This window comes from Nothobranchius furzeri, chromosome 13 (genome assembly GCF_043380555.1).
Source record: "Nothobranchius furzeri strain GRZ-AD chromosome 13, NfurGRZ-RIMD1, whole genome shotgun sequence".
In the NCBI taxonomy this organism is placed as follows: Eukaryota; Metazoa; Chordata; class Actinopteri; order Cyprinodontiformes; family Nothobranchiidae; genus Nothobranchius; species Nothobranchius furzeri.
In genome coordinates this window covers 40247432-40265553 of record NC_091753.1, presented here as the reverse complement: position 1 = coordinate 40265553, position 18122 = coordinate 40247432, and the positions used below count along the sequence as shown (strand labels likewise).

The 18122-nt window shown below is 41.3% G+C and overlaps 1 protein-coding gene across 3 annotated transcripts in view; it reads left to right on the top strand.

Annotated features, from left to right (window-relative positions):
* Positions 1-18122, top strand: part of rsrc1 (arginine/serine-rich coiled-coil 1) — a 168484-nt gene that overhangs the window by 26902 nt on the left and 123460 nt on the right. For 2 of the 3 annotated variants that reach the window (XM_054743395.2, XM_054743394.2), the window contains exon 4: positions 8270-8479. The exons of the other annotated variant lie outside the window; for it this stretch is intronic. In XM_054743395.2, coding sequence (XP_054599370.1) covers positions 8270-8479 — 210 coding nt within the window. The remainder of the gene's footprint in view (positions 1-8269; positions 8480-18122) is intronic. 3 annotated transcript variants of the gene reach the window in all.

Here is an 18122-nt window from a genome sequence, read left to right as displayed (position 1 = left end):
GTATGGCTGTCTGCTTTGTCTTCTCCATAAACTCTCATTTCTTTTTATTCTTCCTCTTTTTTGTAATCCCCTGACTTCTCTACCCTTTATTTTTTTAATTATGTCCCTTATTTTCTCTACCATTATTTTTCTATCTAGTTGAAACAACCTTCCTCTTCCTCTTTTGCCCACCTTCATTGTATCCCCTCCCTCCTTTCCACCCACTTACAGATGGAGGCCGTGACAACCTAAACAACTCTTTCCCAACTCAGCGTAACTAATTGTTTCGAGCCGTGATGGATGGAAGAAGAAAGAGGGCTGGTTTCAGTTGTGTGAGTGGCTGTGAGAGAGTTGCCAAGTTAGCACCTAGTCGAAAATAGACCTCTACTTGACCTTGTGTCTGGACTGAGCCGGGCCACACAGGCACCCCCGCACCCCCACCCCCATGGCTCCAGCTGCTAATGGGTGTCACGTCGAGCTGCGGCTGCACTTGGGTCAAAGGTTGCGAGTGCACACCAGACGGCCAAGTTTAGGGTTCCAATGAGGAATGACACTGTTCGTATGTGCCAATGAAGACGCTGGGTTTCTAAACATATAGCATTAAATAACACACACACATACACACACACACACACACACACACACACACACACACACACACACACACACACACACACACACACATATATGCATGCACATGGAAACCATATCTCACTGCAGAAAGTCATCTTTTCCCTCATCATTGGCTGGCTGTTGTAGGTTCATATAGATCTGAAGAGTCTTTGAAGGCCTTTGAACTCTGCTAAATGACTTGACCTTGTGGCTTGTGGCTGAATTCAAGTGTGTGTGTGTGTGCGTGTGTGTGTGTGTGTGTGTGTGTTTGGGTGGGTATGGGACATAGTGGGTGGGTGGCCTGCATGGGGTCTCATTTCTGTTTCACATCATAGCAGGGCATTGCCGACGTTTGTGTTGACGACTGCTAAATTAAAAGCAAACTGAAGATTATGACAAATCTAAACATTGCTTTTATGAAGCAGAGGGAAAAAAACATTTCTCTGAATCTTTCATGCTCTGTCTTTGCTGTGTTAATTGTGCTCACAATCAGCTATTCCCAGTGATTCCCTGCGTGTTATGTAGCGTGTGTATGTATGTTTATGTTTGTGCGGATGTGCACGCTGGGTGACGGAGGCTGTGAGTTTGTGTGTGTGTGTGTGCGCGCGTGTGCATGTTCTGTGAACCGAGGGAACAGATAATGTGGCTGCTTGGAGGGAGGAAGCAGCTTGGGAAATGATTTCAACAGCTCTCATAATTAGAGGAATATCATAAATTAAACTTGTGTCTGCCGTTGCGTTTGAAGAGCACTCAAAAGTAATAAATTCTGGATGGTTAACATATTTGCATTCCATTCAGCAGGCAGCGTCAGGCAGGAACAGCTGTTTTCCACGTCTTTTGGCAGCAGGAAATGCTCGTTGCTCACTCAAGGTGCTTTTAGTTACATTGAAATAGCAGAAAAAAAGAAAAGTGACTTTTAACGTGAACATGAAGCTGCTGCTGCGAGCCTCCTTCACTGGAAATAACTCAACTGGGAACAGCGCATTAATGAAGGCCGTTTCAATAGGCCCATTCCCTTTTCATTTTATCTAATGCTTGGAAAAGTTAACTGGATAGCTTTTTGGTAGTTTGGATGTAGCTGGAGATCATTCCTCATTTTCTGTCACTGAAATTGTTTGGGTGGTGTAAAAAAAATAAATTTAAAAAGTCAAATATATAATATTTCTTCACACCAGATTTCAGTTTTTATTTGCAGAAATAAACTGGCCTGCTAGGTGTTTACTAGTATTAAAAAAAAAAAGCTATGATGCTCCTGTTCTGAGATGCAGAAGTTTGCTAGTGCAGAGGTGGGCTGAAAACAGCAGGATTACACAGTATTAAATGTATGCACACACCTCGCTTCTGATTGACCAAAAGAACATGTTAAAGTCACTATCAATACTCTCTGTTCTCTCTTTACTGCAAAAAAAAAAAACCCAAAAAAAACCTTCCTGTGGGTGGGCGTGAGCCTAGATGGGCGGGGGCATTAATGCTAATTCCCTGTGTGACATAGATATGTGAGGATTTTCAAATCCTAGCATCTCACTGTCTATTTTCAATCAGAAGTTAATGCTGGAGATAGGTGTAGAAGTGTTCTTGTTCAGCCTGCATGAAAAACTCAAATTATAATCAGAAATTCTGAATAAAACATGTTTTTTTCAACTACACCTTTAACAGATTGAACACCTCAAGCCATTTTTCATGCTATTTCAGGCTTTTAGACTGGTATGCATTTCACTTCCTTCTTATTGATTCTGCATCTTCAACATGTCTGTATTACAGCAGGTCCAGGTTGCTGTCAACCCTTGCTTTTTCTTTAGGAATACTGCTAAAATTCTTGATTTAGGCAGCAATTAAAATAGTTGCTCTTCTGTGCTTCTTGGGTGATTTGATTTACTTCTGTAAACTTTGTGACAATTTAAAACATTTAAAGGGCATGACAGTGAGTTATCTGACTTTTTGGGTAGAATATAAAGTAGAATATTCGCATGCTGTTACTCTAGAGTCATAAATAATTGAGGTGTATAGACTATAATGGACAGTAATGGCACAGGGACTGAACTGGAAATGATCTTAAGAGAGTTTCAGGTTTCTTTACTACAAAAACATCTGTAGATGAACACATTTTAAATGTTAAAGTGTAAATTAAAGTTTTTCTTCTGCAAATTTTCTTCCTTGTGCACCAAGAAGGTCATTTTTATACATAACTACACAAATCGCTGGTCAGATGGGTCACTGCCGCCAGTGTCTACTGAAATGGAACTGGGTTAAAGTTACATGGCCATCAATCACTGCTGTGCTACACTGGCCTAATGGACATGCACACTCCTTGGGGCATCATCACCGCAGAGATGAGCTCTGTTCCCAGCTGTTATGTTGGGTCTCTCTATACAGCATTATTACAATTCAGAAATGAACTTTGTTTTGTCCTTTAAAAAACGGTGGCTGGCGGTTTGGGAAACAGTGTGAATGTCTGTTTCCACTGACCAAATAGGGCCAAGGGAGATAAAGTTAAGAGAACAGTGTGGATGATTGTTTTGTTTGTTTGTTTCTGTGTGTGTGTGTGTGTGTGTGTGTGTGTGTGTGTGTGTGTGTGTGTGTGTGTGTGTGTGTGTGTGTGTGTGTGTGTGTGTGTGTGTGTGTGTGTGTGTGTGTGTGTCCGGTCCCTGCACAGTGTACTATGAATAATGATTGGACTGGGGTCAGATTGCTCTGGAGACGCTCACCTGTATCTGACACTACTGGTATCGCGAGGCTGCCATTAATGTCCAAATTTCAATAAAAACAGAAATAGAATACAGATAAAGGTAACACACCATCCAGCTTCACACCCGGACACATAATTACCCCAATGGGCTGTGGTGAGGGATCATATCCTAGCACACAGCGGGAGGTCAGCGGCGATAAGCTTCAGCCCAGCTCCCAACATGGAGCATAATTACTCTATTGATAATTCACCAGGAAAATGGTCCCAACCAATTGCAGAGCTCCGATATAATGGATTGGACGATGAAACGAGGGACGGATGGAGGAAGGAGGCTGTGAGGGGGCGTGTGTGTGGGTGGGTTACACGTGGGGGCACCCTGCAAGGGCCTTTTATTAGAAATGAAAATATGTTTAGGTCATAGGGGGACCCATTTTCCATGGAGATAATAAAGCCAATAAAATGTAAAGCAGGGGAAGAGTTTGGAATAGGGTCCAACTGTGGCTGTTTATCTGTGTGTGTCCTGCATTAGCCCATTTATTCCTTGCCTCAAATTAGCTAATCATTCTCCAAGGGGAAAGACTTGGTCAGAAAATTGACATTTAGCAGCACAGGCTCAGTCTATTAACTACAATAAATTTAATTTGCTGCACACCCCAGAAGTGGACTTTCTTTGCCATCAGAGGGAGAAACTGAACGGAGACAGAGGGGTAAAGAAATTGAGTTTATTGCATCTTCTGCCCCTGGCCACAATTTGCTTTCCTGTTACTAGAGGCCAGTGACCCCCATCTCCCTTCCTGGAGGGCCTGTATCCAGCTTGTTTTAGTTGTTTTCCTAATCCAACACACTTGATTCACCTGTTCAGCAGCTCACCAAGCTCTGCAAGAGCCTGTTAATCACCTGCTGATTAAAATTGTGTATGTTTAAACAGGTAAACCGTTAAACATGCTGGATCCCGGCCCTCGGGGAAAGGAGTTGAGGATCGCTGCTATAGCTCATAGACTTGGACCACTGCATCACTTTTTCTTCATCTACTGCTGATTACAGGCATATGACGGCATCGTAAATACATAGATTTGTTCCGTCTGAGGTCTGTTTGGGCCATTGATGGATTGTCTTGCCTGAAAGTTCAGTAATTCCAAAATGTCAGTGTTTTATCTTTTTTTTTTTTTTACTTACTGCAAGTGATTCTCTATTTTGGAGAAACTTTCATACCCCGTTATTGTTGTAGATTTATATATAAATATAATTTGAAGTGGTTGCTTCAGTTTGAGACAGAATCTCACCAGATACACTTTTCTGCAGCTACCAACATAACATAACCAATAGTTTAACTAAACTAGTTTGTAAATTATTTTGTCTGCTGTATAGAGAAATTATTGAATGGGCAGTGTGGAGGAGCTTTAACAGAATGGCTCTCCTATGTTTCCTACATCACAGGAATGGGATTGAGGAACTAAAGAAGTGCTGCTGTGGTGAGCATCAAATAGATGTTGGGCATTTGTGTACATTGCGGATTCAAGCTGAAATCATAACGGGGCCTTTTCTTGGACCTTGCTTTGCATAAAAGTGTAATTCCATAGACAAACTTCTGTCAGAATTTAATTCAGTAATCATTTTAGTCTTTTAAATGATGCATATCACGATTTTCTTGTATAAAACGGCTTGTAGAGATGTTGTCTTAACAGCTTGTGTGTAACTCTGTCTTTAGCCAAAGGGCTTCAAACAACCACTTTCGTGTTATTGCATAATTTTAGGCCACAGCATTGCATTTATAACTTCAGTACAAGTACAGTTGTCGCTGTGATGAGTAAAGACCAAAAACTATATTTGTCAAAGGATGTAAAGATGTAGCCTCATCCTTTCAGTTGAACATCTTAATACCTGTTTCCTCTTTGAGGAGGCCTTAGTGATGATTCAGAAAAATACACTTTCCATAACTAACTGCTTATTTGTGACCTTGTTTTCAAATTACATTTGAGTTGTGCAAAGTTAACATTAATATTTGTTCGGGCACTGGTTCCCAATTAAGCTTGGTTTATGCTTGACGCATGTACATGGAACGAGGAAGTGAGACGCGCGGACAGATTGCTCGATGAAACTTGGAACGTTTATGGTTCCTTCCTACCTCCTGGGGCTTGTCTCTGCTGTGAGCCAATATTCTCCCAGACTGTAGGGGGCGGCATGGGGCTGTATGGCATGCATCCAACACTCCACCATAGTAGAAGTATAAATCATTGTTGTTTACAACATTTTTCACTGTGTCCTCATCTTTTCCGACTGTGACAGCAATTGTTAACAATATTTTGATCATCTTTATGGGCCGAAGCATAAAGATGTCTGTACCTCCACCACTACGAGCTCTTGCCAGTCCGCCATGTTTTTCTGCACAGGACCGTCCGCTTGGTTAGAAAATTTCCTAGGTTCGCGGTGCGGAAACTTTGGGCTCCACGGAGGGGCGTGGTTGCTAAAATTATGTAATTTGGCCCTGCGAACCTCACGACGCGTCAAGAATAAACCAAGCTTACGAACTGTTGCCAGTCCGCCATGTTTTTCTGCGCAGTAACGTCCACGTGGTTAGAAAATTTCCTAGGTGCGCGGTGCGGAGACTTTGGGTCACGCAGAGACCACCTGGAGGGGCGTGGTTGCTAAAATTACGTAATTTAGCCGCTCAGAGCTGTGTGGACCTCGCCGACATGTCAGGCATAAACCAGGCTTTAGTGGGGCGTGTCCCCCCAGGGGTGAGGGTGAGGGGCGCAAGAAGCAGGAGAATCCTTTCTTTTTTTAAGCATTTTTTTCATCCTGGAATGCAAAACCACCCCAGTTACTAGGTGGTAGCACCTCTCGGACTAATCAACAGGCTGCCATTTTAACCCAGCAGAAGAAAAGCATATAAACACGCTCTCTCTCTCTCTCTCACACACACACACACACAAACAGGACACAATGTGAGATAGTAAACAACTGACGTGCCAGCTGTTGACAGAAAAAAGACAAGAAAATCATACGAAGTCTTCATAACCTGTGGATTAACTTTGAATGTGGTCAGAAATTATGGAAACCCCCAGTAAAGTCTGGTTCAGTCCATCATAACATGACCTGTTTTTGAATGACCACAGCTCTACAGTAATAATAAATAACAGCAGAGGTGTGGAAGTTGCAACTATTGCAGATGCACCTGGGTCTGCTTGTAAAACACCAAATAAACCCGTTGTTATTTTTAACCACAATTAGAATGGTGGATAGCTAACTGTATGCTAAGCCCTGATCTGAATCAGAATCATTTTATTGTCAAGGAAGTAAGCAGTTTCACATTAACAGGAATTTGCTTCAGTGGAAAGGTGCCCTCATGCAAATGTAAGCAAGTTGAATAATAAGATAAGAATATTAACAAATAATAAGACATGATGCATTTGTTAGCTCAAAATAAACACATAGTTGGGGCGCCCACAATCTTTCACCTTGTGAGTCACTTGTACAGTGAGGAGCCAAGGGTGATCAGCAGGTGTGTGTGTGCACGTATGTAACTGTGTGTAGCTGCCAAGGGGTGGGGGGGCGCGCAAAAAATTATGTTGCCTGAGGGGGGTGTGATGGAAAATAATTGGGAACCACTTGTTAGGGGTATATATCGGCAAGAATTGGGCAAGACGATATATTGTGATACTAAAAGCCAGATATTTGCTCATTTTAAGCCAGACTCTTCCAAGACACATCCAGTGTTATCCTAAGATCTTGTTTCATCACAATGAAGGTGGTAAAAACTGCTGCCAGCAGTCAGTTTGAAATGCAACACAAAAGAAATACAGCATAAATGATTGATTTATGTGGTTTGTACATTTGTACATTGCATGTGGAACCAATAGAGTTTATTCTCTCTGTTCTTCCTTTTCGCTGAGGTTCCCTAGCAGAGAGATCTTAACACGGAGCAGTGACTCTCCAGTGATCTGGATCGCCCGAGCCTAATTGATTGCAACAGTTGTCGGAGTGTTGTCTGTTAGGTTGGTGACAGGTGTCTGAAGAAAATGATTAGTTTTCTGTTGGGAGAGAGACAGCTCTGGATGTCCCAAACTGCAAACTAATAAAGGGGGGAAAGCAATAAAGCTGGTGGACAGCAGGTTTGACTGTTTTTATAGACAAATCAATAAAATGATAGATGATGGAAAATAACGGCATCTCAGCTGCCGATTTCTTCTGGGGCTACAAATCATGTACCCCCCTCTTCGCCTCACACATATACACACACATACCACTTGACTGTCACACACATGATCCCGTCCTGCATGTGTGTATTATGTGTTGTGACACATAAATAGATTTATTAAGATGGGCCAAGAACACAGAATTTTTCACTTTGAATTAACTTTTTGTCGGTGTTTAAATCAAAGTGCTAATTTTTGTGTGCCGTAGCTAACAGAGTGAATCTTCCTCTGTAAATCTCTCCGAGACCAGAGGGGCAGTGTCAGGATCAATACAGAGGACAGGTCTTCCTCTGAGCCAGCCTCTAATTGGCTCAATTTCTACTGTGTGTGTGTGTGTGTGTGTGTGTTTTTTATGGTGCATTGGTTTGTATATAACTATTATTACACCCATCCAATGAAAAATGAATTTTTTCCGCTCTTGGGAAATTTGATCACAGTGAGTTTCATTTTGTGGTGTTAAGGATGCAAACATTAAATTGTTTTTATTGTCGTAATGTGTTGTAACAATTTTATGCAAAGTTAGTTTTATTTTGTGCTGAATTACTCAAAATCTAGGTCTGTCTCTTATAGAATTTTATGGGAATATTGCATGTCCTGCACAGCGTGTGTTCATAAATGTCTTAGCCATTTTCCCCAGTAGTTTTGGGTAAAATAGACAGTAAAAACCTCAAGCAGAAACTCGATTATGCAAACACGAATGTCTAAATAACGTATTGCAGTTTGTATTTACGTAACAAAAAGATGTTGAGTGATAAATAAGTTGTAAAACCTTTTTTTCGTCCTTCACTTCTTTTAGGTCTCATTCTCGCCACCGAAGGTCTCGCAGTCGGAGTGGCAGCCGTAGCCATCGGGCAAGCCGCAGCCACAAAAGGAGCCGGAGTCACAGCAGAGAGCGGGACAGGAGCCGCCGTAAGGGCCGCGATCGAGAGAGGGACAAAGACAAGGAGAGAGACAGACGACGAGACAGAGATAAGGACAGAAGTAAAGACAGGGCAGAGAAGAAGGGGTAAATGATACCATTATGACCGGCATCAGTTCTAACAATCATATCACGGAGGAACTGAATATGTTGATTGGTGTTATAAAAATACAAATATGGAGCCTAGTGTCACTTTCTCGATCCACCCATCCATCACTCAGACCTCCCATCCATCACTCCATCTTCACCTTTGTCTTGTATTGGCCCAGTAATGCCATATAAGTCCCTGCTGTAACAGAAAACTTCCTAATGTGATACAAATAGGTGATCGGTTGTTGTGCGGCACAGGTTTGGTTTGTTGAAAAGGTTTTGGTCACCAGATGATGCCTGATTTATCTTCTCCCTCTGGAATCTGTTGCAATAAGTCTGGAAACATAACAAGATCACATGCACCTCTGGTGTTTTTGTTGCTCATGCCATGAAAAAAGGCATGTGAGAAGTTGGCTTTCTCATTTGGAAGTTTGCTGCTGTGTGACGGCTGTTATACAGACTAGGATCAGGTTTGGGGCAGTGGCTGCGTTAACAGTAGTACCTTAGTGGCAGAGAGCCTCATTCTTAGTCCCTTTTTCCCAGGACATCATTCTCTAATGTGATGGGAGGCTACTGTAATATTACTACTACCCAGTAGTTTGTCACTTTGAATGTCACATGTGTACCTATCAACCCACAGATGGGGCAGCATGTTATTTTAAAACTTGAGTTCTCACATAATGTGAACTCACGCTTCGCTGCATCAGTCTGTGCTTTTCTTGCAAAGATTATTTAAAAAGTGTAATAAAATGAATATTAAAAAAGATTATTAAAAAGTTTAAGGTTAGGGATGTCCAGCATTATTGGCCTGCAGTTTATATTGGGCGATACTGGCATTAATCATATTATATCGGAAAATATCGGTATCGGTTTTATTCATTTAATGACCAAACTTTGTCATACTATGCACATATTATACATCAAACTCTTCAGCTTCATGTCCTCTCTCACAAAATCCCATAATATCTGAGGCATTTTAGTTAAGTTTCGCACAACTTGTGAATAAGTAGGAATTTGTCCTGAGAGGATCTGCTGTCCTAATGCCACATAGCTATGTATAGCTAGAAAGCTAGCAAACAACTAAAACAAAACAGAATCTTCACCCAAGGCTTGCTTTTCTTAACTGGTTACATAATAATAAATGATTAGTCACCTAAACTGCAATATACAGAAAAAAATAACTAATACACACATGTTAGCCTCATGCTTAGCAGATAGCCTAGCTCAACATTTGTACACTGCTCACATTTGATCAACACAGTAACTTCAACACATACCCGAATATTTCCTAAACGCATCGATGGCTACAAAAACAAATGTTCTCCAAGGCACAAATGTGTAAAACACATTCGGCATTTTCATGAGTTGTTTATTCTCTTGTTTCTGCCTAAATGTAAACAACAGGAACGGAAACAAACATGTCAACGATAAGTCTGAGGACGCTCACTCAGTTTCTGCACAGATGATACAACAAAGATTATTTGTAACACAGATGTTTCAATTTGATCCATTAAAAAACATTTAAACCTTTTTAATATGAATTTAGTTGTACTAATAATTAATTTATTAATATGACTTAAGCCCACCATGAACTTAATAATTATTTTTGGTCTAAAGGCACCACAAAGCATTTGTCAGGATTATTTTAGGGAGAATGGGATTCAGCTGCTGTTGGAGACAAATTAAACTTGACATTTTTTTCCTCTTACTAACTTAAATTGAAGTAGTTTATATTTTGCATGGAGAATGTTTAATGCTTAAGTGTGCATGATAGGAGAAATGTGATGTTAGAAATCTAAATGATTTAGATTTTCTTTTTTATTGGGGCAGACAACGCATATATTTGTACTGGTTTATATAGAATAGAATAGAATAGAATGATCCCACAGTGGGGAAATTCACTTGTTACAGCAGCAGCAACACTTAGAGCACAATTTGAAGAAAAATAATAAAAATGCACTTATATACACATATGCAGTAAGCTATTATTGTAACCTTCGTCCACTAAAAACCACAAATAAAGCAATAAAACTTGGGTTCCATAACTATGTAACACACTTATTGGTATCAGAAATTAGGAGTTAGACGATATTGGATATCGGTAAAAAGCCAATATCGAGCATCTCTAGGTGAAGGACTGAAAGTTAATTGATAAAAATCAAAATGGTCAGTCTAGACTTCTTTCAGTTTGTAAATGTGACAAATTAAAATATGGGATCCATCCTGTGCATCTCTGGATAATAATAATAATAGACTTCTTGTGGGAGAGCAAGTGACAGGCGAATTAATTACCCAAAGAGTCAATAAATAACATTCATGCTTAGCGTTTAAAGTGTAAAATGACTAAGATCAAGTTGTCATTTCTGTTGTTATGGAATTTAGAAATATGATTCCAGCTATAGATTGTAGTCCTAATATCTAAATTACAAACAATTATCAGTTTGGCATCTTTGATTTATCATCTGCCAAAAAATAAAAGAATAATTTTCCCTGAACAAACAAATGGAGCCCGAGGATTTTCTTTTAAAGGAAAAGTGTTCAATTTATTTTAAGTTATTGCCTTTTCTTAGATCTCTATCAGCAAAACAAATAAAGCTAAGAGTGAAATGTAAGGCCAGCAGACTATATCTATTTTCTTATTAGGGCTTCAATATCCTTTAGCATTGATAGAAATCTTCATCTTTATCTCTGACCCTGCTTTAGTTGGTCTGTGTGTGTGTTTTTGTCCGTTGGGGTGTGTGTGTGTGTGTGTGTTTGCATCTTCTGCTCTGGCAGTGTGAATATATTTCTGTCGGTGCGGCTGCCTTGCTTTTCATTAACCCTAAACTGATGATGATAAAACTATGTAGCTCACTTTCATGGAGTAACTTTTGTCCATCCATATCAGCCTTGAATGTAACAGCAAGCTCTTTATTTTATCAGAACATGGAAGATTTAACAAACATAATTTGGTTTTAAACTTAATACCTTGTGCTGGTGTAGACTTCCTCTTTTAGTTATTTTTTTCATGGTTCTTGCTGTCTTAAAGGGATCCTTTGCGACTTTTCCAAAATTTTAAATAATTTTCTTGACCCAGTATGAGTTAAAATGACCCTTTACAGGGTTAATGAAAGGCCATCCAGCCCCAGCCCCCATCGCTCCCTGCGGCCAGAATATTCCACTTGCAACTTCAGACTGTTGGGACTGGTGCTGGAGTCTGGTTCCAGCACGTTTCCTGCATGTTTTAGAACATGAACACTGCTGATTATTATTCATTTTTTGTGTGCTGAATCACTCCTGTAGACATTAAGGAAGCCTGGGGAGGCATTTCAGCTGCTAGATTAAGGCGTTACAAAGACAAACGCACAGCGAGGAGATTTTGCTTTTAGTTCTACTTACGGACACTAGGGGTGCTAAAAGCAAGCCAAAACTGCCTCGTTCCTCTTGAATGGTGTTGGGAAGGTCTACATGATCTCCTAATCTCTCTACCGCCCCCCCCCCCCCCCTCCCCACCCCCACCGCCACCACACACACACACATACACACATTCTCGTCTAGCATTGGTTTTGAGGACCGTCGTTGACTTCCATTCATTTTCGTGACTGGATTGTGCCTAACTCTAACGAGTCTTTTCCTAACCCTAACTAAAACTTAATTCACACCAAACTTCTAAAACTAACAAGTAGAGCTCTGTAACATTTTACCAAAGTGAGGATCAGCAAAATGTCCTCGCCTTGGCACAAATGTCCTCAGTTTGCAGGTAAAAAGCTTGTTGTTGATCCTCATGTATAGATAAGTAAGCACACACACACACACACACACACACACACACACACACACACACACACACACACACACACACACACACACACACACACACACACACACACACACACACACGTTCATTTACAGGGTGAAGGCAGTGCAATGGTGATGGCAGGGCAGGGGGAAGCGAGGCTCTGGAGCTTTATAGTGTCTGTCAGGATGAAAGAGGGGCCCCTCAGAGCGGCACCCTGACACCGACTCTATGTGTGCACATGTGTTTGGTGTTGTTGTCATTAAACATTTAAGACTCCTCTAGTATGACAGCAGGCAACTTGGTGCTCCAGCGGCATGCTTCCATGCAAAATTTATTGAAAAAGACGAGCTGTTGTTAAGAGATCTTGTTGCCTTTCACTTGTGGCAAAGGGTAAGTGGGTGATTGTAGGGTTTGGGGTGAGTGTGTGTGTGTGTGTGTGTGTGTGTGTGTGTGTGATTTTGTCAGGCCTGTGAACAAGGTCAATAGATCTGCTCTGTTCTACATAATGAGATTTTTACAGATTGGAGCCATTTTGTCATTTTATTTTCAATAATTCTGACATTAAATTAGAAAAATCCCAACATTTTTCTGTTATTGCTCTCTAAATAGTTCTAAATACAGTAGATTTGTTTGTAGATTTGGGAAAAAAACAGATAGGCTTCCTTCCATATTATATTAGCACCACTCTTTCTTTTTCTTCACATATGCAACCCCTTCTCCTTCTACAACACTTCATTAAATAATCTGTGGTTTCAAGAGAAGTGTCCCTCTTTTCCTTGGGGCAGTGTCAGTGTCCTCCCTCTGTGACACCTCGTTGAGAACGAGGAAGAACGTGATCGTGCTATCTCACTTCACATCCTCAATCAGCGAGGTCTGTCCAATTAGGCTGAACTAGTCTGTTATGGGTCACGGCAGTGCGTTGCTCCATCTTACACATCTTAATGTCAGCTGAGGAAGAAATGGGCGCAGGGTGGGAAGTGGAGACCTTTTTTGCAGCAAAGACCCCCCAATGTTTCCACATGTAAAACTGGGGCTGGTATAATGAGCTTAAGGTTAAGGAGATTTAATAGCAGCCTATCTTTCATTACAGCCTCTATTTGATGTTCTTGTCTTAGAAGGAATAGTTTTGTTTCTCTTCTTCTACCTGAAGGAAGCTGCCGTTTTTCAAACTTTCCTAATTTTGCTAAAATAAGAATTAAAGTTTTCATATATTTAAAAGAGCTGTGCTCACTAATCTGCTGATTGTAGAATGTTTTTGTGAAAGCGATTGTTTAATAATGCCTCTCATTACTGCGTCTCCTCCCTGACAAGGGGAACAGAGCCCAGCTTCACTGCAGGGGTCCCGGCAGGACGTGCAGCCCTCGTTTGGCTAGTTTTTCCTCCATCACTCAGCTTTAACCTCTGGAAAACGTTAGATGCTGCTGTGAGGCAGAAGAGAATAAAAATAAATAAAATAAAGCCTCCACACACAAGCGCACACACATTTTTCACTTATTTGTGTTGATTTTCTCTCCCTTTTTGCCTCGCTCCGAGAAAATGATTGTCTGCTTCTCTGGCTCTGTTGAACATCTATCAGCTCATTAGCTGTGATAATACACAGAGAAAGTAGGTGGGTTTTTGTGTGTTTGTGCATATGTAGCTCCTGCCTGCGGCAGCCTCTCGGCCTGCTGGGAATGTGTGGATGGGTGGTTTGGATGGGACCACTGCTGTGTGTGTTTGCTGTTGTAGGACTCTAGGCTGTGTCTGGATCTAGAGTGGGTCTAGGAAGGTAAAGGAGACTTCAAACACTGTCCTCAGAAAGTTAGGATACACTCGCACTGACTTAAATCAATGAGCTTTAAGTGTGGGTTTTATTTCAAGTGGGGGTTTGGGGTGGAGGGGTAGTGGCTAGGAGCAAGAAGAGATGTGGATGAGGCTAAAGTAGAGTGGGTATGCATGTGTAGAGGAGGGGGGCTGGGTTTGTGGAATTGGAGTGATGCCTACCTGAAAAGGGTGGACAGTGTGCATGTGTGAATGTGCGCGCACACACACACACACACACACACACACACACACACACACACACACACACACACACACACACACACACAAACACACACACACACGTCCCAGTAGGAAAACTCATGCATATACCGAGGGGTGCAGCTGTAGCGCTTTGTGGCCTATGGCTGTTTGCAATCATTAGATTTTTTTTTCTCTCCTAAGCTTAGAATAAATAAATAAAGTCAGTTCAGTCTACTCCACAGGAAGCACACATATTCTTTCTGAGTTTTATAAAGTGGAGCTGAATTTTAACCGTCATTTCCGTTCTCCTGGTCATTTAAAACCTGTAACACGAGAGGCTGGTCAGAGAACAAGTGTGGACTCAGAGACACAGACTGGCACATAAACAAAGCTACAAATGTTTAAACTGTCTGGAAACTGTTTTGCTCTTGCTTCTAGTGATTATATAACCAGCCTGGGATATGACTATTATTGGTCCAGAAGAAGATTAGCCAGTCAGGAAATGAAGATAATGAAACAAAATATTTTTTTTCTTTAAAAAATGACCCTGATTTTGACAGATTTGAGTATTTTAGCTTTAAACGGCATCAAGAAAGAGTCGAGAGAAAAATCTGGCCGCTCATAATCGCTGGAGAGACACTCTGAGTGAGCGATAGAGAGCTGTGACAATCCACTTACTGCGCTCTGTAATCTGTTTAACCATTTAGTGAGTTGTTAAGGGAGTATGCAAACACACACACACACACACACACAGGAGGGGAGGACACACTGGACACCCTGTAGGCTTTAGCCGTGCTCAGGAGGGTTTTCGCTCCATGCCCGGTGGTGGCTGAGTGCAGTTGCAAATTTAGAGCTGTGTGTGTGTGTGTGTGTGTGTGTGTGTGTGTGTGTGTGTGTGTGTGTGTGTGTGTCCATTTGTGTGTTTGAGACCTGCTGTAGGCACCAAGAGAAGCCAGGCCTGGAGTGTGATGACAGAGACCAACCTGGGCCAAATAGAAGATCCTCCAATCCAATTACCCTCTTCCTCTCTTTTATTTCCTCCTTCCTTCCCCCCCCCCCCCCCCCCCCCCCCCCATTTATGCTTTACAGCTCAGTGTTAGCAGGTGCTGGTGGTGGCAGGCCCAACTGCTGTTGAAGTGGCTGGCTGCTTTGCTTTTTTTATGGATCAGAGGAGGATGCAGGCAGGATTATAAGCAGCAGGTTATGAGCTGCAGACATGACAGGCCAGCTCCGATTTAGGAGGGTTAGGTAAATGTGATTGTCAACATAATCTGTTTCTTTGCCCTCTTTATGTCTTCCTGCTCTCAGGAAGAGCTAGGTAGTTCGGTCTGAAGGAAGCAGAGTGGTGCTGAAGGTGGGGGGCTAAAAGAGTTGGTGGTTATAAAGAACGGTGTGTGGAAGAGTTAAACTCCTTGAACGTATTCTTCTTCACCACGAGCAAAGAAACGTGTTGGCTGAAATCTTGATGAAAAAAGGCTAAGCTTGAGAATACATTATAGAGGACGATGTTCTTTTTCAGTTGGAGAGAACAAAGTAAATGAGAAAGAAGAGTTTTCTGTAAGTAGACAATACCTTTCTTCATGCACTTGACCTGTGCTGCTCAGAGACAGAAACACAGCTTTGCAGATTTTGCCTAATGGCATTGATCATTACAAGAATACCTCTCTCAGACTGGGTAAACAGCTCCTCAGACATACAGTTAAGTACCATGACTCAGTTGTGGAAGTAAATATTGCCTGAGAGGCACGTATAACAATCATTCTCAGTGGAGGTTTGACATCGAGTATTTTCTTTTCTACAGAAATGAGCCGAAACAAAACAGCTCTGCGTGCATTTAACAGCCGCACTAGCGAGCTGATGCTTGATTGTGATGACTGTGGGATGGAAGTGGTTATTTGTGTCACTGATAGAGTTGGCAGTCTCACGCGAATCATATTGAACATTAAAAAGCAGAAGGAAAGTTGTGAAGCCTTCCCTCCTCTGTCCCACCTGCCCTCCCTTCCTGGCCATTTAGTGCGCCACTTTTACAGCCAAAGTTTTGATCTCTTGGCCAATGTTTAATTCATTTTTACTAATGTCTTGCTCACCCTTACTCTCGTGTGCTCTGTCTTACTCTTTTGGCTGTCTGGTCCTTGTGTTCCTCTAATGGAGTTATTCCACTTTACTTTTTACTTATTCTCTCTTGCACATAAACAGACACTAGATCAGTCTTTTTGATTATACAGAGTCTTAATTCGTTTACGGTATATAATCTTTGCATTTAATTTGCAAACCTAGTCCTTGGTTGGACCTTTCCCACGCTAGTTTCCGCCCTCCTATTTCCGGGAAGTTTGTTGGAAGTATGGGGGTGAAAAATGGTAAGATTTGGTGTCTTACTCGTAAATATTCACAATATGCAAATATCTTGTCCTTGATTGGCTAACAACAATTAGACTTTCCCGCTGCCTTCGTTCGCTCTTCTATCTTGGGTAAAATGCAATGTTGATGATTTATCTCTTCAAATAACACAAGCCTGAAAGAGTTCTGCCATGTTGTGAAGTTAGCTTCAACTAGCCAAGGCATGCGCTGCTCACCCCCTTCCTATGGTTGCAAGTAGGGATGCAACGATACCACTTTTTTCCAAACCGATACGATATTGATACTTGGATCTGAGTACTCACCGATACCGATTACTGATACCGATACTTCTACCACACAAGAAAATGCTATGAATTGGAATACAGGTTTTATTTTCTTCTCTGTTTTCAACAGGAAAAGACTGTGAGGTAGATAAAAAGTAAAATATATGAATAGAAATGATCACAAAACTAAAATATTAGGTGAACAGAAATGACAAGTTACAGTGAAGCCACTTTCGAGCAACTGCATTAGTATTGGTTACTGGTATCTGTTAACCTAACAGATAACCGATACAGAAACCGATACCAGTATCGGTTTCTGTATCGGTGCATCCCTAGTTGCAAGCTGAAGAGGGCGAGGTCATGAATGCATATTTCCCCCTGCAACTTTTAGGTGTCTGGCTTTTTCTGACTCAGTTATTTTTCCATCTTATTTCCTTTCTGTGACTGATACAGGCTTTAAGATTTGAAGAAAACTTTCATCTTCGGCCATGGGGTGATGGTGACAGAGGAGTTAAGTTTCCGCCCATAATTGGAAGGTTGTAGGTTTGAACCCCACTCAGTCTGTTGCTGTCATTGTGTTATTGGGCAAGACACTTAGGGATTGGTGGTGCCAGTTCTTAGCAGCCTTGCTTCTGTCTGTGCACCCAAGGGCAGCTGTGGCTACATTGTAGTTCATCACCACCAGGGTGTGAATGTGTGCTTGGGTGAATGACTAATTGTGTTTAAAAGTGCCTCTAGAAGGCGCTATATCAAATACAGGCAGTTTACCATGTTCAGCATATGCAACTCAGTTATTGAGTTTTACATGGTTTCTCAGTGAACAAGACCTCTAAAGGTGTTTTTTTTTATCATGCCAAAGGTTTCCATTTTTAATTAGTCCCATTGTTACAGGAAACATTTTTGAAGTTGAGATTATTTCTGATTCTTTCACTTTCTTTTCTTTCCCTTGGTCAAGTGAAAAGTTGACAAACCTGGTTTTTGGAGCACAACATTCGGGAACCAAGGTGTTAAAGAAATGGATAAACATTCTTTTTATTTCATCTTTTATATTTGATTTTGACAGAAAGAACTTTGTTCCATTAAGACGATTTCCCATTGATGATGATTTATGACATGAATTACTGCCATAAAGTCCAGAGCAGGCAGAGTCATATCACCATTTTGGCTGCCTTTAAATATTCAGCTTGGAAACGTACTGTGCACTTCGACCATTCATATTACATCTTTTATTTCTTTT